At 44.3% G+C, this 22,440-nt stretch overlaps 1 protein-coding gene across 6 annotated transcripts in view; it reads left to right on the top strand.

Moving 5' to 3' along the window:
• The window catches only part of LOC110559822 (tubulin-specific chaperone cofactor E-like protein), a 173,465-nt gene that overhangs the window by 47,381 nt on the left and 103,644 nt on the right, over nt 1-22,440 (top strand). For 5 of the 6 annotated variants that reach the window (XM_060372127.1, XM_060372123.1, XM_021655446.2 and 2 more), the window contains exons 2-7: nt 3,616-3,765; nt 5,322-5,461; nt 10,525-10,706; nt 12,225-12,481; nt 16,227-16,353; nt 17,904-18,020. In XM_060372127.1, the coding sequence (XP_060228110.1) occupies nt 3,633-3,765; nt 5,322-5,461; nt 10,525-10,706; nt 12,225-12,481; nt 16,227-16,353; nt 17,904-18,020 (956 nt within the window). In that variant the 5' untranslated portion in view covers nt 3,616-3,632. Of the gene's footprint in view, nt 1-3,615; nt 3,766-5,321; nt 5,462-10,524; nt 10,707-12,224; nt 12,482-16,226; nt 16,354-17,903; nt 18,021-22,440 lie in introns of those variants that run through there. The other variant, XM_060372136.1, reaches the window with a different exon arrangement.

The raw sequence follows: 22,440 nt of genomic DNA, 5'->3' as shown, positions 1-22,440 counted from the left end.
CGTTTCCTGTGTGCTCTGCATTTCAGTTGTGTCCGAGTTCGCTGCCCTTGAGTTATATAGCTGTAAGTGCTGCAGAAGCCTCCACATCAAAGATGTGCTTGAGCCCTGCATTGCCACAGTGACAGTTTACCTTCCACATGCTTTAGTCGCCTGAACTGCCAATTGTGTGGAGGATGACAGTGTAATTTCTCTGATGTTTTGTTAACCATTTCTAGAAATTCCACTGGTGTTCTGCTTGGGACAGACTTTGATAAGACCTCTGGAGCCTTTCACTAGTGGCAGAGCACCTGAGCTGTGTTGTGTGCTATTGATGGTGGTGAGTTTACATAAACAAAGAACCTGCCAGTCGGAGACTTCTTGAAGTCACGGTAGCTCTGTTCAGACGCTTACCACTCTGCAGATCAGAGGAATAAACTGTCATATCTTAATAGCACTAAAGCAGGTGCCAACTGTAAGCTTACAGGGATTAAATGGAGTGCAGCCTGGTGTTGAAGGTGTTTCCAAGGTGACCTGTTATATACTCCACATATACATATACATATACATATACATATACATATACATATACATACATAATCAGTGAAATCGTGTGTTGTAAACATCTCAACTGATTGTGCAAAGTCCCGTAGACTTGCTCAGTTGCAGCTGAAGACAGGCAGTTTGTGCTTTTTCCTCCTTTAAAGTCTTGCTGCAGACTTGAGGGGCAGGCTTAGGTCATCCATGGGTGAGGAGGAAAGAGTGGTTAGGAGCTAGTTCATGTGCACCTAGTCTGTGAGGAGCGTAAACTTGCTGTGTGCGTGGGTTTTCCCTCTCCCCGTAACTCCCACCAGAAAGAACAGTGTGTAGTTTGGACCTGTACTGCACGTCGGCAGTCTCACCAGAGACCCTGTCAGCCGAGCAGTGTACAGATCGGGCCTTTTTAAAACTTTCTCCGCTTGTGACCTTTCATCCAAGAAATTTTACATGACCTCAGGTATATGAACAGATAAAATATAGAAATCAGACATTTCCTGATAATCATAAAGATTTATTTTAAAAGTTATTTGGTGTACATATAATTTTACCATTTATCAAGGACAAAAAAATCAATTTTGCATACTAATTAGATGGGCATGCTCATTTGTACAGAAAGAAGGAAGTGCCGACATATTTGCTCCTGCAGGCGGTAGAGCATCTTGCTGTTAGTCACAAAGCTATTAAGTGGTAAAATCTGAGTGGGGCTTCATCTACCCTCTTCCCAAAGTCTCTGCCTTTTCTGCTCAGCACTCTAGAGATGAGTGATTGCAGTCCTCAACAGCATTCATCAAGCCCTTGCCATATACAGCATGCTTCACTTGATGCTCTGAGTCAGAACTAGAAGATAGAGAATGCCACAGTGGTTCTGTCTGTACAGTTTAAGGCTAGAGTTATTCTAATAGCCTGCGAAAAAGAGTCAGTGTTTGGCTTATTTAACTATATAAGCACAAGTAAAGCATGTTGCTACGGGGAAATAAATGTCAGCACTCACAGCGAGCAGTCTGAAGCATTAGCTGGTTGGCATCTAACAGCACTCGGAGAAACTCTTTAGTGCTTGTTCCTGCTGCTGTCTTCCAGTCCTTCGCCTCCCTAGCTAATGTGTAGCTGAACTCACATCTCTAATTGCTTTTAATGATTTATTTGTATTTATTTGTATGTGCAGGAGTGTTTGCTCACATATGTGTATGTGTTCCGCAAGCATATCTGGTGCTTATGGAGGCCAGAAGCAGGTGTTGGATCCCCCAGAGCTGGAGTTCCAGATAGGTAGTTTGGAGCTGGCATGTTGGTGTTCAGAACCAAACCAGGGTCCTCTGTGCTGCGAAGCACTGAACCGTCTCTCCAACCAGTCCCTAGTAGCTTAAGGGAGGGAATCGTGCCAGTGCCCATGGCTTTTTACTCTGGTTGCTGAGGGGCCTGACATCCCATCTTCCTTCACTTCTCAGCAAAGTCCTAACCTGTCGTCTGTGCCCTCTGCCCTTTGGTTATTCCTGCTGCTTTTCTTTGTGACTTACTGCCGCTTCTTTCCCCAGCCCCATCGTTCTTTTGTCTTTCTATTCCTCATAACATGTCCTATATCCATGCGACATTTGAGTCTCCATCTTCAGCCAACATTTGTCACCAAACTTTACAGTGTTCTCCAGAATGCCACCAAGTGGCCACATTGTCCACAGAGGAAGTGCAGTTCATCGTCCCTTGACTGATTAAAGATACTAGTTAATGGTCAGCACCAGGAACCCGAGGGTGTACCTTACATCCACCTCTCCCTTTGCTGGCCCCTGCAATTCCCCAAAAAATTTTTGCTAAAGCCCTCTTGAATCTCTCATGCTCAGTGCTTGTTTCCTGGTATATTAGCTCACGTCTTCATTGAGCCTTTGTTTTTTGTGACATCTTCCTAATTCCTTTCCATCTGGTCCTGGATCCATCATATCTATCAAATTACCCAAGTGCCAAGATGGGCTCAAAGAAACCAAACAAGTGTGTTCCCCTCCTCAAAGGCCAGCTCTTTCCTACTCTGCTCAGCTACTAAGGGAGCATGCAGTGATCCATGCAACTGTTTGTAGGCCACTGTGTCCTCTCATTGCCGGGCCATTTCTAAGCCTTTTCTTCATTTCAGTCACCATCTTTCTTCTTATTATTGATTAATTTTAAAAAGTAGTGTGGTGGCTGGCAGTTGGAGAGGAATTGTAGTTGCCTGTATTCTGGCTGATACACAGTGTAGAGCGTAGCCCAGTCCCCAAGGGCAGTGGGTTGTCAGGCTGTCAGAAGTCAGCGTGTTTAGTATTCTCTCCTTTGATATGTGCATGGATGCAGAGAAAATTCTAGAGTTATTGAATGTGTGGGCCCTGAGATGAGATCAAATAGAAAGAACCCCCTGAAATCAACACCAGAAGAAGTAGCACTCTCTGTTAGGTAGGCTTAGGTCCAGTTGTAAGTGGCCAGGAAAGGGAGGACAGTGGCTTACGTTAAAGTAGATTATCATCGGTCACTGGAATTCCAAAGGTATGAGAGCATAGGTCCATGGAGTTTGGGGGGACCTTGGTCCCTTTTGCTTATGTTCCACTTTCATCAGGTTTACTTCCTAGACTCATGATCCAGTAAGGCACCTGTTTTGATTCAGAAGAATGAAGGGAGGCAGGAAGAGGGAGGTTGGATGGAAAGCACTGGCTATGTTAAAGAGTTCTGGAATTACCACGGATGTGTCTCTCCTGTCAGCCACAGCTTATACAAGGGTTCTTGTTACTGTGGGCAAAGAATACATTTCAAGGGACAGGATTAAAGGATTCATATGAACTATTCATATTAGTCTCATGTTTAGGCTACACCATCTTGTTCAGCCTTTTTCTAATTCCTACATGTACCTTATAAGCCAACCAAAGATGTCCTTGTTTACCCATGGTTGGAAGGACACCATTCTTAGGTGCTGCTCTACTTTTTAGTGATATTGCACATACCACCCTGTCCTCTTCCATTTTGTGGTCTTGCCACAGTACAAGTTGGCCTGAGGTAGTAGCATGCTGCACCCGTCTGCAGTGCCAGCCTCCTGCCTCATAAACAAGAATTAGTTCTTATATGAATAAATGATTTCTCGGTTTCTTGTAGACTTTTCAGAAAAGAAGATGGAACAGCCTAGTGGAAGAAGTTTCATGCAAGTGTTGTGTGAAAAATACAGTCCTGAAAACTTCCCTTACCGCCGTGGTCCTGGGATGGGAGTCCATGTCCCAGCCACCCCCCAGGGCTCTCCTATGAAAGGTAAGGAAGGTGGGACTGTGAATTTGTGGGTGACTCCCTAGGCTGGATCACAACATCGCCTTGTTTGTGAATGAGTGCCTTTATTTTGAATTATGAGTCAAATGGGTATCACTGCATGCTGTGAGTCCAGTGTTGTCTTACAGAGCCTCACAGAAATGATTTTTTTTCCAAATTAGCCAGAGGCATTTTAGTTGTCCTTACAGGGCAAGACTAATACAGTACTTCCAGTGCATACCCTTTCAAGGAACGTGGAGGGTACAGAACAGCACAAGGCTGGCCTGTGCCCCTGAGCGCCTTCATGGGTTCTTGGATCAGATTTCACGACATTCACATTTGTGAGGCTATAACACAATACAGCTTATGCTGAGCCAAATGAAAGCCACAGTGGTTAAGAATGAAATTTAGAAGATAGTACTATGAGGAAAGGGTCAAAGGTTAACAAGTCCTTGGAGAATGTAGAATATGGTTGGAGAGGAGACAAAGGCACTCTAGGAGAGGGAAGTGTGCGAGGTGGGTTGTCGCTAGCCTTTTTATCTTAGCTGACGAACAGATTTTAGAAATGGTTCTTTGTGATTAAAGGGGGGTTCATAGGGAATCACTGCTTTATTCCAGCACTCAGGGTCCACAGACAGTCATTTCTCAGTATAGCTGTCGTCCATTCTATAGACTAGACTTCTGAGCTGGCAGTTTGGTGCCCAGGCTGTGTGCTACATCTGAGAAATTTGATACTAAGTAGCACTTAGTAGAAAAACCATATAATTCAAGGCCTCAAGTTAGAAATCATGACCTTCAGGAGCTCTTGTTTCTTTCCAAGTGGGAGAAAATGTGGTTGAGTTGTCAGGTTTATCCCTTGCAGTAGAGAGTTTTTTTTGACACGTGCATGTTAGAACAGGCAGTGGTCACACTTGTTATTTGGGTGACCCTGTTTTTGGGTATTTCGGATTCTGGAGCCTTTTCTCCAATCAGGAATTATTTTAAAAGAAGGGTTATATTTTCATAAGGAAAAAAAATCTGTTAATACATGAATATAAAATGTGAATAATTGGTAGGCAGGAGTGAAAGTAGCAGCATTTTGATTATCTTCCCATGAGCGAGGAAGATATTTTGAACATACAAACTTGACAGAGGTGGCTTAGCAGATAACTCATTAGTAGTTTGAGACAACTTTTACAAGGAGCATTAGAGAGAAAAGAGCAGTACAGAACGCTTCAGAACTACAGAACTGAGGTCAGTCAGTGGTGGTCTAGACCACAGTTCATCTGGGTCTGATGTGCGGAGGAGATGACAGTGTGGGTGTTGCTGGTAACTGCCAGGTACCCGGCGGGGAGCAGAGCTGAGGAGACTCTGAGGTGGGATTTCAGCACTCAGGAGCTCCTCCTGGCCTATATTTAACTCTCTCCCATTAGGAGTCAAGGCTCCAAGACCCCATTATAATTTGTAGGCCCTATTGGAATGCAGGAGGTATAGTTTTGTTTCCTGATGATTCCTGAGGGACAAACATACATAGCAGGAATTAGGCTGAGTGGAGCACATATTCTGTGTTTCCAATGATTCAGATCGCCTCAACCTCCCAAGCGTGCTCGTGTTGAACAGCTGCGGGATTACCTGTGCGGGAGATGAAAGAGAAATTGCCGCCTTCTGCGCACATGTGTCAGAACTGGATCTTTCCGACAACAAGCTCGAAGACTGGCATGAGGTAAAGCTTGCGCACCAGTGTTTGGGGAAAGGCGTCGGTAACCATTAGGTTCTTGCCTACGTCACTTTACATCCTGCTGACTCTGGTTCTCACTCGAGCCTCTCTCTTGCTCTCTATGTCAAGGTAAACAGCAAGTCACCAACTACCTGTGGTGAGTTTTCAGTCAGTGCTTATTTCTGTGAGTAACATGGACACATTGTATTCCAGGGATTGAAAGGTTAATGAGTGTGCAGAGGCTTCGCCCACTAACCGCTTTCTCTGTTTCTCAGTCTGCTGTCCTCTGCTCACAGCCTGCTTCCACTTCTGCTTATCTCCGCAGACTGACTTAGAATTGCTTCTGCCGAAGCTTCTGCCGCAGCGAAGATCATACTCACTTTCTCGTTACTGAAATCTGTGACAAATCCCTCAGAACTTTCCTTATATTAATCAAGTGTCAGGGAGTTTGATAAAACTGATGCCTTTTGACCTCAGAGTATCTCTAACTACACAATAGCAGCATCATAATGTTCCTTCTTATTACTATAGATACCATTACCTACCTACCTGATTAAAATATTTTCTCCTACTAACTACCACAACGTGTAAGTTCTTCCAGCTTGGTTCATTCTCTTGTCTTAAATTACGCTCATATTTTTTTTTTGGCTCTGACTACTTGGAGAAGTTTCCTCAGGGAGTTTCCCTTGCCTGCAGTATCGTGCTTCCTCCATCATTGCCCAGCACACCATAGACTGTTGTATGAAGGAATCATGCTGGACTCTGCGGCATGACATCCTTCCCTTGCTTTTCCTTGCTTAGCAACCAAGGTCTGCGTCCTGAGGAGTAGCCCTGATCACACAGCTCTCTGCTCTTTCTAGAACTTCCTGTCTATCTTTAGACCCACACTGCCATGCTCGGTGCATCTCAAACACATGGTATAGGAGCTTCCTCGTTCTATTCATGCCAAACCCACTGCTCTCTTTTCCCTGTCACCTGCTGGCCTCTGCCTGGGTTGCCACCCCTGTGTCAGTCAGGTTACCTCCGAGCACCTGCCCACTGCCGCCGAAGGATTTACCCCATCGTGGTGGTTTCCTCACTCACAGGTGCCACAGTTTTCCTAGAGAATGTGAGGTTGGTTTTGGTGATGATTTCTGCCTTTTTAAAATCACCACCACCCGGCACACTAGAGTCAGATGCCTCTTGACTCTGTTAAGGAATGACTGACTGCATCTATGGATTGGTGAAGGTCGCTTGCTTGCTCCAACTCTTTCTGCACACGGGGCTAGTAATTAGCCTTTGAAATACTTTATAGCTATCAAGTGCTACACAAATGCTAAAACAGCCTTCTTTTTTTTTTAAGAAAAGCCTGTGAACACTGTTAGCTTTTCTTATGTGTTTGTTCCACTGTCAAATTTGGTGTCTATATCTTAGTGATAGTTCCTGTTTTGATAGGATTTTTATCAAAGTTCTTGTCACCTGCTTTATAAATGAAGCGTAGATTCCTCGGGCTGGAGAAGTAGTTTCTATCCATTTGCCTATGCAAACTACATATCTCACTGTTCACAAACCCTAATCTGTACTTTTTTGGTCCTGACACACCCAGTCACCAGGCATGCTCTGTTCACGCTGCCCTGGGGCAGAAAAGGCCACCTTGCTAACCCTCAGACCAGTGAGTGTCCTCAGTTCTGCTAAAGCTGCCTCCCTAGCATTGGTAGATTGGTGGCCCTGGGGGTGGGGTGGGAAGGTGTTCAGACCAGACCCTCCTCTGACTCTGTCCTCTGCTGAATCCTCTACGTTTGTTGTTTGGAAGATAACAAAATGTCACTCAGGCTGTGTTTGCCCTCTGCTTTAACCGTGTACCCGAGCTTTTGCTCACTGGTGAGCAGTTCAATGATATGACCGCGCTTCAGAAGGGAGCTGTCTGTTGGAGGAACAGCACATGGAGCTTACACTAGGAACCCAGCCTTTTCTCTTCTTTAGCACAGGTCTGTGTTATTTCCCAGACTGCACTGCATACAGCCAGGGGCTGCATCTTTATTTGGAATGTCTCTGCACTTTGTTTAAGCTCCTCCAATGTACTTGGTAGCCTGTTGCTCCTGTTGCTTTCAGGTTTCTCTTCCAGTTTAATTCTGTTTCTCACCATTCCTTGTAATCCTTATTCCTAACCGTAGTTGATCTCGGTCTTATAGAGTATATATCAGAGCATAAAGAGACTAGAGAAGAACCAATGGCAAGAGTATTGATTTTTTTCTTTTGCCTTAATTAAACTCTGCCAGGCTACAAATGATTCATAGGTCACTGGTTTTAAAACATCACATTTCAATCCCCTTACAACCCATGTGTCTGATTATGAAAAAGATCATTTGTCTCTAGACATTAACCCATTTGAATTCAGCCTGTATTAACATCGCAGTGTGGAGCTAAGTAATGCAGTGTGTTCTTTGAGTTTGAGTGGTCGCTAATGTTACACGTTATGAGCCATTTCTTTTCTTTTAAGCTCCTAGCTGCCGTATATCTGAGGCTAAAGCACATATGGGTGGGAAATGTAATACCTTAAAGGGAGGGAAAATTGTGTCTACCTTTCTTAATTGGGCACCTGTATATAAAGCAATTGCATTTTTTAGCTACGACTTGAATTTTTGGCTGGGTAGAATTTTGTTCAACCTTTCCCAATGTATCTCTTTTCTCCCTTCTTTTTCTTATCAAAACCATTTTCTAAGAGAAATTGAATCAAGTATTTGAGAGGAGGGAGGTGTTCGCTAGTCAAGTGAGGTAGACAGAGAAAAGCTTGGGCATAAATTTCAGATTGTTGTCATCAATCCCTTCCCCATTTTCCTTATGCCTTTAGTTTCAGAGGGTAGGGACCTCCTCTGAAACCCTGAGCTGCAGAGACCTCAGAGGTAACGCAAGTTCACCGTCCAGCTTTTGCACATGACCAAACTCACCTCATTCCAGCCAGGGGAGTCTTTTTATTTTTAACTTAAAGACACCAAGAACTGCCTTAGAAGTTCAGTGGATGTGTTGCTTTTGCTGTTGGGAAGTTTGTCCATCATAAGGACATTTTTATCACTCTAACCAACACTGTATTTTCACAACTCTTACCATCAGTGTGAGGTTACACAGGAAGCCTTTTTGATCTTAATACTTTAAAAGAAAAAATACTTGTTTCTAACACAACTTTTCCTGCCTGATGCCCAAGCTTGTGTCCAGTTTAGTGTTAGGGCCATACCCGGTGTCCTCACTGAACACTTGGCCAGTGTAAATGGTACAGAGAACATCACACAGCCCTTAGCCTTGAGAGAGCCCAGATTTATTTCACAACCTTTAAGTTACTTATTTTTTTTTATTACAGAAACACAGAGGGAGGAGGTTTTACATTTTGTCTATTTATTGGTGTTATACTATTATTTGAACTTATTAAGGAGAATTTCACACCCCTCTGGTAACTGTTTCTTGTCTTCTGTATGGAAGTCCTTCTCATTGGCATTTAGGACACAGAGTGCGTACACTGTTGGTCGCTGCACAAGCCATTAATTAAGCTGTGAGATAGTCATAGCCTGGGTGTCAGATTTTAGCCTTGTACTGCATTATTGTTTGGTAACATTTACCCACAGAAGTGACTGCAAGAGAATATTCTCAGTGTGGGGTCCCTCACACTTTAAACAGCAGCTCAGTGTATCTTCCCTTTTGAGTGGCTCACTTCTTCATTTGTGAAACATTTAGTGTGCAGAATTGATGAACAGGGAGGGCCTCTCCTCCTGGCAGACTCCTGTGAGCCGTCCTGGACTTTATCTCACTAAACTGAGCAGATGCTGTGGCCTTGTGCTGCTGCATCTCCCCTGTTCTGCCTATGTGTCTCTCTGCTTTACTCATCTCCTCCATAGCTCTGAAAACAGAGATGCTCATATCTCAGCCCCAAGTGACGTCCCGTGTAGCCCTGCACACGGTCGGTCCTGGAACATCCGGGTACTCTCTCCGTTTTACCAGGGAGAGAACAGCCTTGGAAAGGTTAAGTGATATGTCTGAAACCAGTCAGCTAGCAAGTGTTAGAAACTGATTTGAACCAAGCTTTTTAACACTTTGAGATCAATTCCAACTGCTCTTTTCTGACTCCCACATTACCTCACTACATTTGTAGGCATTGAGCATCACTCCATGCTTTCTTCACTTGGTCCTAACTGACCATGCCAACTACTCTTCAACTGCTGTTCGTTTTCTCCAGGTCATACTCATCATGTGCTGTGGGACTGTAGTCAAATTATGCAGCATCTCTGAGCTTCAGTGTGTCTCTTGTCACAACAAAAGTCACATTTGGCAGATTAAGAGTTAATGAGATAGGCTGTGTGAAGACAACTTTGCAGAGTGCGTAGTTAGACCAGTCAAGTGTCCTACTCTACTTGATTGTACAAGATGCTGAGTAAGCCATAAACTGGTGATCATGCTTTCTTTTTCACCAGTATCTATTCATCTGCCCATCCATCCATCCATCCATCCATCCATCCATCCATCCATCACCTATCAGTTGTTCTATATTGGATGTTTTGGGCTTTTGCATAAATATGTTTTAAAGTTTGATTTGTCTTGGAAACAAACTGAAGCATCCCTGAGTGGTACTGTGTTGTCAGTCAGTTTTGAACACATGGATGATTGTAGGAGTCCTGGGAGTGAGGGTTGAAGACACATACACTTAACATGGTGTTGAGAATGTGAGGGAGACCACACTCAAAGAGAGTCGCATGGCCTAATCTTAGCTCTTTAAAAATGTGTAGCCTAGAATGTCATCTGAATTATCCTTTTATCTTACTTCTGCAAGAGCACATCACACTGGGCAGAATGGGGTCCTTGCTAATGGTCCTTTTCTGTGCCACTAACTCAGCTATGCTACGCTTTCTTGGGAACAAACTAAATAAACTATTTGCTTCAATTTATCGGAGTCACTTCTACTCTGTAGGTGCATTGTAAAGTGTGACTCCCTGAGGTAACGGGCCCTTTACCCGGACCCACTCCCTCAGTCACTCGTGAATGTGATTGCTCTACCACAGTTCCAGTTACTGTTTGACTCATGCCTTCCTCTTTTTTCACTGCAGGTCAGTAAGATTGTTTCAAATGTTCCTCAGCTGGAATTTCTAAACCTGAGTTCCAATCCTCTGAGTCTGTCGGTTTTAGAGAGAACATGTGCTGGTTCCTTCTCTGGGGTTCGCAAACTTGTCCTCAACAACAGCAAAGCATCTTGGGAAACAGTACACACAATACTGCAGGAATTACCAGAGTAAGCCCACAGATCATGGGGGGTGGGACCCGGTGGAGGGTAGGGGATGGGGGGGGGGGGCGCATGTCGCAGTCCATGCCTCTGCATAGAATTTCTGCTGATCTCTCACCTCAGAAACTCTAGAGCTGTAGATTGAATGGAGAAAGGTCAGAAAAATGAAGTCACTGGAGTGAGGATGTGGGGTGATCCGCTCACCTTTCCAGGAACATAGCTGGGAGACCTGGGGTGGCCTCCTTTCTGAGGAAATATCCCAAGAAGGAGCTGCCATCCAGAGCATCTCAGCCTTTCTACATTTTAGTCGTCCGAGTACCCTACTTAAGAATTGTGCTTTAGCCCTTTCCTCTGGAGGGAAAACAATACTAGTATCTCTAAAATATGGTGACATTGAGGTGCCTAAGTGCCTCTACAGCCTGATGCAAAGGGAACCTGGCATTCGTTTCAATAATTTAAGAAAGAAATTATACTTTCAGGTTGTCAGTCCAGAAATGTTTTGTTCTGTTCTGTTTGTGTCTGTTTTTGCATATATCTGTGCAGAGGAAACTTCTGACAGTAAGAAGTGAAGCTGTAGTTTCTCTGCTTGTCTAAATGTAGAAATATCCAAGCCACACACACACATACCCACACACCACGGATCGCCCCTCACACTGCACCTTAATTCCTCACTGTTAATCTAATGAGCTTTCTGTGCTATGTACAGTGTCCAGCATGGTGCTGGGATTGATTGTTTGAGACAGAGTCTTGTGAAGCCCAGGAGCCGTGGCCTCAGTTTCCCCTGTAGCTGGGGCTGGCCTTGAGCTCATTCTCCTTCTCAGGTGCTAGAATGGTTTGACTTTGTACCAGTGGGTGTGGCAGTTGAATTAATGTCTAAACTCAGATGTCACTTACTAACCCTGAGACCTTTGACAATCCTGTCACCTCTTTGGGCTCAGTTTCCTTGTCTGTGAAATGAATACCATTATATTAGCATTCCTGGCACAAGGCCTGGCATGGGGTAGGAATCTGGTAGTTATTTTTCTTTTTATAAACATTTGTCCATGTTGTTTCTGGAGCTTTCTCCTATTGCCTCTCAGCTTAGTTAAGTTGATGGTTCCTCGAAAGCAGGGCAGCCTTTATCCTGGTTTGTTCACCTCCACTTCAGGCTCGTCACTACATAAAACACTCTTGCGCTTAGAATCTGTGCTGTGTGCTTTGCCATTCGGTTAGATGCACACACAGATAATGGAGCAGCAGCTCCTGTCGCACATTAGATTTACCTGCCCAGTGATACACTACTTTCAGCTTCAGGAATATTCCTTTATATTTTGTCTGCAATACATGTCAGAGTCTCACATATAGTGGGTATTTATTTATTTTTAGCTTTTAAGTCAGGCTATCACTCTGTAGCCGAGGCTAGCCTCAAATTGATGTTCTTCCTGCTGCAGCCCGCTGGGTTACTGGCACTTGCATCATTTAGTTAGTGACTGCATGGCAGTGTGTGTGAAGATAAAACTCAACTGATGTTTCTTTTTCTCTCTACAGTTTGGAGGAGCTCTTCCTGTGCCTTAATGACTATGAAACAGTGTCTTGTCCTTCTGTTTGCTGTCATTCCCTTAAGCTCCTACACATAACAGACAATAACCTCCAAGACTGGACTGAAATCCGAAAGCTGGGTGTCATGTTCCCTTCACTGGATACCCTGGTCCTGGCCAACAATCACTTGAATGCTATTGAGGAGCCCGCTGACTCCCTGGCTAGGTTGTTCCCTAATCTGCGATCCATCAGCCTCCACAAGTCAGGTGAGGCCCAGGCTTCCCCTTGTTCTGTGTCAGACTGATCAAGCTCATATGCGGGATATGGTAAAAATGTATTTCAGTCATAGCTCTGCTGGTAACACTGGGTTTCCAGCAGGTACCGGTGATCGGCTGCACTTAGGACATCGTTTTCTTCATAAGTATGCTAATAAGTACTAAGAAGCATAGAATCACAGCCATAATTTCTCTTTTATACATGAAAAAGGGTCATACTATAAAAGGAGTAAAGTGAAATTGATGAAGTAGTTATTAAAAGACAGAAGAAAAAGAATATAAACCAATTCATTTTAACCTAGGTTCAGGGTAAGGAATCCTAGTCTGTCATTCTTTTTAAGTGCTCATCTATACATTTTTGATTATCACTGTATTGCTTTTGGAGCCTGTGCATTACAAGAATGAATATGTGTTAACAATTTTTATTTAAAACCAGCTTTAGGTTCCCCGCAAACTTAAGTAGAAGATGCAATGCAGATGGCTCCCATGTATGTACAATCTGCCTCCACTACCTACCTCCCACTCCCAACTGGTGTGTTTGTAACAGGACCATCAGTGAACTGGTTCTGACATTTCATGCATCTGAGAGTCCATAGTTTCCCCTAGGGTGCAGCATGGGCTTTAAGAAGTGAACAGAACACTCCTCCACGTGCTGAGCTTATCCCTCTCACGCTGACGGCCTCTCGTTTGTCCATGGGCTCTGCACGTCTTTGCGTCTTTGCACTTCAGTTACTTGTAACATCACAAAGTGGGGCTTCTTCAAATCAGTTTCTTTCACTTAGTAATTTACATCTAAGTCCCTCATGGCTTTTCGCGGCGTGATAGATCCTTTCTTTTCAGCCCTGAATAATACTCCGTTTTCTAGGTGTACCATAGTTTGTCCATCATCTGCTGAAGGGTTTGTGTTTACTTTCAAATTTGAGCAAAGCTTTAACCATCTGTGCAGATTTTCAAGCGGATATACGCTTTCAAGTTGTTTAGTAAATAATAAGGGTGCGATGGTTGAATTATGTAGTAAGATTGTGCTTAGTTTTTTAAGAAACCCCAAACTCTCAAAATAGTTGCACCATTTTCCATTTCCACCACATATGAATGAGAGTTGTGTTCCAATATGTGCATGTCAGCTTCAGGGGTTGCCACTGATGTGTGCTTTGACTTCTAAAAGGTGTCTTGAGGTGAGCTTGTTTGAGTTTGAAGTTCCCTAACTACCAAATGGGAAAGAGTCTCTGTCAGTTTCCTTGCCATCTGCTGTGTGTGGAGAGCTGTCTGTGGATGGATTTTTGTACTTTTAGTTATAGTGAGGTTGTTACTAGTATTGTATGTAGTTGGGTCATTAGTTGGGTTGGGTTGTGAGACACTAGTCTTGGGAAGATGAGAGCAAACACCCAAGAAAAGAGGCTGACAAAAGACTAAAGTACAAATACCATCAAAGTCCATCTTGATGAACCGATGAGATTTACTGAGGTTCCTTATGAAAATATGGGGGAATTACTTACAGGACAGAAATGACTCAAAGATGGTTGCATCACCAAAGTCCACACAGCACAAGTGACAGTTCACAAAAACTGAAAACCTGGAGCACACTGAACCACCTACAGGAAGCTCAACAATTTGGAGTGTGCCCTTGTCCAGGTACCTCGGTGGTCTGTTCTTTATTTTTTTCCAGGCAGTTTGGCTGGTCTCTGCTTTTTCCAGGCATTTAGGATGGTCTGAGATAGGCCCTCAGCAGTCTTTACTATTTATACTTTTGGGAATGGATGGACCCAAGTGAATCTGATCAGTCTCAGGGATTTCCTGAAGCTGTCCTGAGCGGTTTACTTCCTGTCTTAAGGAGCTTCTCTGTATTATTTCAGTTTCCTTTAGAATGGGCCTGTTGTTTCACCTCCCTGTGAACATCCTGTCTTAAGCATTTTCCTCCAAGATGGAAGATTTTAGTCTAGAGGAACCTGCTACACAGTAGGTTGATTAGTTGGTTATAAATTGGATTTTGGTAGGGTGCTAGTAGTTTGGTTGTAGGTGGTTGTTATCTGTATTGTTGTTGAGTTCTGAGTGGCTGGTCATGCTGTTCCTTGGGTTGGGTTGTAGTTAAGTTGCAGTTAAGCTGTTTTCAGTGCTGCAGATTGAGCCTGGGGCATTGTTTGTGCTAATCTCACTAAGTTACCCAAGCTGGTCTTGAACCTAGGACCCTCCTGCTTCAGCCCCTTGAGTAGATGGGCTAACAGCCCTGTTCCAGACTCAGCTTATTAAGTTTTAAAAGTTCTTGTCTTTTTCCATCAGTGGGCTTTTGTTAAATAAATAAATAAATAAATAACCCTCCCAATCTGACTTTTACTCTCATTCTTTTGACCTAGTTTTCTTAGAACGACTGCATACTTAAAAATAACTGTGTTACAACAGACATGAACTCAGTTTAATTCACTATAGAGGTTATGATTGTGAGTGGGAAATGTGGGGGGTGGGGTTGGAAATTACATCTACTTTCTTATTTTGTGTGTTGGCGTGGTAAATGGACACATGCATGCCGTGGCGCACATGTGGCGCTCAGAGGACAACTCGCAGACGTTAGCTTTCTCTTTTCACCATGGAGGTCCTGAGGACTGAACGCAGGTTGGCAGCCTTGGTGTTAGGTACCTTGGTCTGGCCATGTCTGTGGCCCCCGGGAAGGCATTTTAAAAGCAGATATTTTGCACACCGAAGCTTTTTATTTCACAACTGACGACCCTTGACATACCTCTTTTGCATCTAAGTGGAAGCGCCCGCTAGTCAGGGAGAGGATAGCTGTGACTTGGAATAGCTATGTGTCGGAGTCCTCATATGTTCCAACTTTACCCTTGCTAAAGGTCACTGAAATTTCAAAGCAGTTAATTCTCTGTTCTTCAGTCTCGTAGGATTTCGCCTTGCGAAAGCCTGTCAGAGTCGGACAGCAAGTATTAGCTTGGATGATAAAATTGCGCACAGCCAGGGAGAGAAATACATTTTAGAACTAAGCGCCTTAGCCTGGCTCGTGCACTCCTTGCTTCAGGGTTTAGGGTTATTGTGTTCGTGGGTCAGGTTGTGATGGTAGTGATTTTGGACCCATTTCCTTGCTACTAGCATGAGGGTAGCTTGAAAGCAGTAAGTTTTAGTTTCTGGTTCTCCTCCACTTGTCCCATTTTAGAATGTGTTAAGGCAAAGTTTGGTATGCCCCATCACCTCTAGCATTCATAGACCATGAGTCTGCATTTAAGTAAAAGTTGATCAGAGTCACATTTTAGAAAAGTCATAGCATGTACCCTGTTTGCTGAAAAAAAAAAACAAAACAAAAAAACAAAAAAAAACAAAAAACATGCCAACCCAACTAGAAGCCATTACTGTGGAGTTGGGAATGGAAGATGTTGGAGAAGCCTCTCTGTCCTTCACCACTGAGCTCACAGGATGGGAGAGGCCCTGGAAAAGTGGGTTTGCTTGTTGGTTTTCTTGCTTATTTTTCTACCCGAGCTGGCCTTGAACTCCAAGTCCTCCTGCTTTAGCTTCTGAGCAGATGAAAGTCTGGGCATGCAGCACTGGGCCTGTTTTCCAGGGAAGGTATTTTGGAGTTGAACCATATCCCTCTGTCCTGGGAAAGGGACCAGCATCTGGCTGGCTGTTACCACCTCAGCATTTCAGGAATGGCTGGGAACTGCTTAGCCATGTTTATCTTCTTCCTTTTGTACTTTTCTGAGTTTACTTAAATAATATATATATTTTTTCCAATTAGGTTTGCAGTCCTGGGAAGACATTGACAAACTAAATTCTTTCCCCAAGCTTGAAGAAGTAAGATTGCTAGGAATTCCACTTCTACAGCCATATACCACCGAGGAGCGCAGGAAATTGGTGGTAGCCAGGTGTGTTGCCGTGCTGCCTTTACATCCTTCTGAAGGGGCATTAAAAGGGCAGTATCCTCTTAGGGGATGTCATGGCTTGGCCCATCTCCTGAGCAGGCTGTGCTTGTGCTGGTAGAGCTCAGGCCTGGATAAGAAAGGATGCACCGAAGAGAGCAAGACATAGATGTCTTGCCGAGACCACTGCGGGAATTCTCCTGGAAAAAGTATGCGTTGTTTGTTTTCTAAATTCTTAGGACATTTGAAAGCCTGTTTTGGGCAATGAGGGGAAAGCCTAGTGATGGAGAATCATCTGACACAGGCATCCTTACTTCCTGTAACATAGTGGTCATGTACAGTGCAGACATACTGGGAAATGGAGCCATCTGAGCATTCAAGCTTTTTGCCTTGAATATTCATTCACTTAAGAATGGCAGCTCTTACTGTCTTCTGTGTGCTCCTTGCCTTCCCTGCCTTTGCACACCACGCAGCTTCCCATCACCGTGTATGCTTGCACGAACCTTTAGCAGAAGAAAAGATTTTGGCTAAAATAAAAATGGCCCCAGGGCTTTGCTTTGCTCTCTGCATGCACCCCACACGGAGCTCCTGGAGGACGGGCAGTCCGCTTTGAGGTTTCTGCAGAGGAGTGCCCCCTTAAGCACAGTATTGATCTTCCTGCCCAGCTAATGCCCAGCTCCACACTGCCATGTGGGTGCGTCTTACTGCAGTCAGAGGGGAAGGCTGAGTCCCAGGCTAGGGAGGCTCTGGGCTTCATGCTCCTCACACAATCCTTTCACAACTCTAAGAGGATCCCTGAGTTATGTGCTCATACTCTACGCGCTGCGCTTTGAACTTGTGCTGTTTAACATGGCAGCCGCCAGCCCGGGTGGCTGTGAGCATTGAAGTAATGTCACGGCTGATTTGAAATATGAAACAGACACTAGTTCTCTCCTAATTTTTATGAGTAAGAGACTCTAAAAGGCCTTATGACTTACTTTTTAGATTACATGTGAAAATGCTTATATTCTGGTTACACTGAATTTTGTAAAATATAGCGTTAAATTTTTACCTTTTTTTTTTTAAAATGTTTTTTAAAATGGAGCTGGAGAGACAGCTCAGTGGTTAAGAGTGCTGCTCTTCCAAAGACCAGAGTTGGGTTCCCAGAACTTATGTCAGGTGGTGCGCAACCACCTCTAACAGGCAATCTGTTACCTCTTTGGCCTGCACGGGCACCCGCACATGTGAGTGCATGCACGAACAGAGACACATATACATACAAAAACAATAGCAAACTTTGAGGTGGAGCTGTTTAGACCTATAACTCGGCTTGCATTCCACGTACCTATGTTAGACAGTTAGACCTAGGGTTGTGCCTGGAAAGTTAGATTTAAGACAGAAGATTGGTGTCACATCTGAAAATGCACCACTCTTCACTTCATTCTTTCGATGATGTCACTGCACATCATTCCTCACACAGGATCAGGGCCCCACCACCTATGTCCTTTCAAAAAACGGCAACCAATTGCTTTATTTCCGGTTCCTTAAAATGCCTTTATTTTGGTTCTAACTTATAGATTGCCCTCCGTTTCCAAACTCAATGGCAGTGTTGTCACTGATGGTGAGCGAGAAGATTCTGAGAGGTTCTTCATCCGGTACTACGTGGACGTCCCACAGGAAGAAGTGCCGTTCAGGTAAAATGCTCTCATCAGTGCGGCAGGCTCGGCAGAACACCAGTCCATCGAGCAGTTGCCTCAGGACAAGGTCTGATCGATAGCTCCTAGAGGACTTTGGCAATAGGTTTAAAGAGGAAAAGAAAACAAGACAGACATTTTATCTTCTTTCCCATAGAACCATGGTTCTCAGCTTGTGGGCTGCGACTCTTTTGGGATTAAAAACAACCCTTTCACAGGGGTTGCCTATCAGATATCCTGCATATCAGATGTTTGCATTACAGTTCACAACACGGTTATGAACCAGCAAGGAAAATGTTTGTGTGTTCGGGGCTCACGTGAGGAGCTGATTTAAAGCATTAGGGAGGTTGAGAACCACTGCCACATACACTTCCCCTAGTCTGTGGACGGTGGGCTGGTGCCTGGCTAACACCTGTTTCTCCCACACTTTGCTCTGTGTCGCCAGTTCCTCTTCACAGAGCTCACTTTCATCCACCCTCAAACTAGCTCGTTCTTGTCTGCTGTTTGCTTTTGGACTGTTGTGTCTGTTTTGGTAGCTTCTGCAGAGCAGCAGGCTTGGCCAGTGAGGAAGGGACTGCAAGGCAGACTCCTGAATGAACGGGTCAGGGTGCTGGGTAACAAGAGGGCTGCTGGGCTGAGTTAGTGCTGTGGGGATTGTAGGAGGAAGTGCTGGCTAGTGCGCAGAACCACCGTTAGTTAGTCCACAGGCGGAAAGAAGGGTGGTCCGAGCATTTCTCCAAATACTCAGCTAAAGATGCCCCCACAACAGGTTTCCAATACTGACAAATAGAGTCGCTTACCAAAAAAGTTACATGCCTTTTTTATTTAACAAGAAGCTGGGGACTGGACAGGTGGCTTGGTGGTTAAAGACACTTGTTCTTGCAAAGGACCAGGTTTGTTTCCCAGCACCCACATGACTCACAGCCGCCCACAATTCTAGTGCCAGGAAATCCAACCCTCTCTTCTGACTTTCTAGGGCATGAGGAATGCATGTGTCTTTGTGCCATAAGCAAAACACTCTTGAAATAAATCTGAAAGAAAGGAAGGAAGGAAAGGAAAGCAAAAGAAAAGAGAAGCCTGCTGAGGAGACAGCTCAGCGGAAGAAAGCATCTGCTAAGAGAGCAGGAGGACACGTGGAGGTCGATGCACAGTGTAGACATCTTAGCCTCTGTGGGGACTGGGAGGGAAGGCAGGAGAATCAGAAGCCCTTGAGCCATCAAGCTTGACATACACAGTGGCACACATAGACAGTGAGACTGTCTCAGGTGAGGCCTGACCCTGCAGCTGTCCTCCGACCTCCACGTGCACACGGAGGTAGGTGTGCACCCACGCGCGTACACATATGCACACAGAGGCAAGAAAGGAAAGAAGGGAGAAATTGTCCTTGAAATACTAAAAAGAAAAGGAAAAAGAAGTAGCTGAGCATGTACCACCTATAGCCGTAACCCCAGACCTCAGGACGTGGGGAAGGTAGTAGCACCAGGAGCCAATGATAGCGCGGCTTCGTAAGGAAGAAACTAAGTGTGGTGGCTTACATTTGTAACCCTAGCGTTAAAGAGTCCAGCAGGAAAGTTGGGAGTTCAAGGCTATCCTTAGCTACATAGTGAGTTTGAGCAAGGACTAAATGTTTTAAAACAAACAAACAAAAACCCACTATGAACAGTCAAACAAAATACTCCCAGATGGCAAAAACAGCAACCAGAAACCTTCGGGAATAACATGAGCCCTTACTGGATGAGATTTCAGAGGAGCCGGGCGCCTGTAGGGAGGGACATGAGGCAGCTTAGTTAAATCTTACTTCCACAAATGCTCAAGATTATGATTCATCTTGCTGTATGGACATGTTGCTCCTCAAAGGAATTAATATTTACAGACGAATATTTGTGACTGTAAGTGGTAGACATTCCATAGGGCTGTAAGTTCTCATAAAGATGATTTTTGTGGTTGTTAGAAATACTTAAGCTCCCAAGTATTTAAAAACATTAGAGAAATTAAAAATTCTTTAGGTTCTTTAAATGACCTTAGAACAGCAAGGTACGAGGGAGGATATATCGTGCCTTTCAATGCAGTTAAAACTAAATGAAAAAAGAAAAAAACAAAAACAAAAATCTGTCCATGGCTGGAAAGAAGGCTTATCGGGTAAGGGATGACGGTGCTTGCCTCCAAGCCTCATCAAATGGGAATCCGTTCCACACAGTGGAAGGACACAGGGCAGCCCTGAAGTTGTCCTGTGCCCACCACGCACATCATGGCATGAGCACCAGCTAGCACTCCCAGGTATGCGGGCTAAGCATGTGCACACATATTTGCACCAACATACTCAAACATATATGCACACACACACAGGAGAACATATGTTCATGCTAACATACACAAAATAAATAGATCTTAAAGTATGGTCCAATATCTATTTTCCCGTGGCTGACTTACTAATACCTGTAGATATAGCTGTGTAGACAGAGATGGACAAAATGTGCATGTGTGTAAAATTGTTCTGTCCCTAGTGGTGTAATTATCTTGCAGTGCCTTTATTCCTCTGTAATAGTGCTCTAGTGTGAAAATCATAGAAATCAACCTTGATTAGCTTTAATCAGCAGGGGAATGTATTATAAGCGTATTAGGAAGACTTGTTAGGCAGGAACCGAGAAGCGTGGACAGCCATGTCGTCAGCTCCTGTTTGACGTGTCAGCGCTGCACGGTTGTCTGTGGACACCCTGGAGCCAGGGCTTTCTTCTGACACCTGCAGCTGTGTCGTTGGCTGTTGATTTCTCTCATTTAAGAATCTCTACTAAGTTCTTACTACACAACTGGTGCTTTTGTAGGGGTGGTCAATGAGGGCAACCATTTTGATGAGGCTCCCATTTTAATCAGCGCTCTCACTTTGACCCAGGTGGCCTTAAACTTACGCCCTCTTGCCTCTGCCTCTTTAGTATGGGGACTACAGATATGACGACCACTCTTGTTTTAAGCACCATGGAACTTTCTGGGCACTTTCTTGAACTACTTTTGAGAAATACTGAAACATCAGTGTTTGTTCACTTGCTTGCTTTTATGACAGACAGTGCTGAGGAAGGAACCCGGGTTTGCTAGGTGAGCACTTTTCCCAGAGCTGCATCCCAGCATCCTGAGCTTCACACTTTGCCCAAATAAAAGCAGCACAAGTAGCACAGCTTACTTCTTACACTCTCCAACATCCGGGTGTTCATTTTCCCAGTTCTCACACATCCTTAATGTGATCTCTGTGCAAATGGAAGTGAGTCTCTGCATAGTCCAGGTCTTATGAGCCACTGTGTTTACTGCTAAGTCTTGGACCTTGGGCTGGCATCCATATTACCTAGTTTTATGTCATGATGCCTGCTGGCTCAGTAGTGAAGTTGACCACTCTGGTATACCTTTTACAGAATGATAGAAAATAAGAAAGAAAACAAAAATGAATTAAAATTTGTAAACATGTACATAGATATAACAATGAACAAAATGTAAGTGTGGATTGATGTTATTATTTTATATACTGGTCCTAGGGCTACAGCTGGTATTCACTTCTTTCTTTCGCTGCTCCCTCATCCTGTACCCCGTTTCTGTTTGCTTACAGCCATCTTTGACTTCAGGCAGTACAGTTAGAGACAGCTGTTTCTGTTGGAGGCTGCACCCTTCCTAGTTTTACATATCTGTAGTTTCGTTCTTGAAAATTCTCCCTCTAGCCCTGGCAGTAAGTATATGGAGATGCTAAAGAGAACCTCTGGATTCCATCCACACCTAACTAAGACTCCTTTGCTTCCCCTGACACTTAATCACCCCCCTTGGCTGACATTTCAAAAACTTTCTTGGGCGTTGCATGTGGCCTGGTGGTGTGTAGAAAGAGCATGGGGAGCTGCGAGGTGCGGTTTCCAGGAGGATGTTGTTCTGAGGGTCGAGCTGTGAAACCTCATAAAGCTTATGTCTAAAGGCTGTTTTGGAAGCTGTTTATGGGATGGAATCTTGTGCCATACCATGTGCTCCACTGTCAGTCTTTGGAATTGGACAGCTTCTTCGACTCTGCTTCCAGAGAGTCATTTTGACCCAAGTAAAAAGGTGAGTGGAGATGTAAGGAGAGTCACCATCACCAGGTCTCCCATGGGGACACTGTCTGTGGTCCTCTCTGGAGAAGCAATGTTGTATTTAGTTGAATGCTGTAGTTGAACAGGGTTCATGGGCTTCTTAAAGTGATCCTAAAGCCTCCACAATCCATTCACTGCTGCAAAAGATTCACACAGTGTTTGATTTAATGCATTCATCTTGTGTGTGTGTGTGTGCACGCACATGAGAGAGAGAGGGAGAGTGTGTACTTGCATATGTGCTTGTGAATATGGACACAAGAAATTGGCATCTGCTGTCTTTCCTCAGTTGCTCTCCACATCACTTTTTAAGACAGGCTCTCATT

The sequence above is a fragment of the Meriones unguiculatus genome, chromosome 1 (assembly GCF_030254825.1).
Source record: "Meriones unguiculatus strain TT.TT164.6M chromosome 1, Bangor_MerUng_6.1, whole genome shotgun sequence".
Lineage (NCBI taxonomy): Eukaryota > Metazoa > Chordata > Mammalia > Rodentia > Muridae > Meriones > Meriones unguiculatus.
Note: the sequence above shows the minus strand (reverse complement) of the source record. Positions and strands in the feature narration are given on the sequence as shown.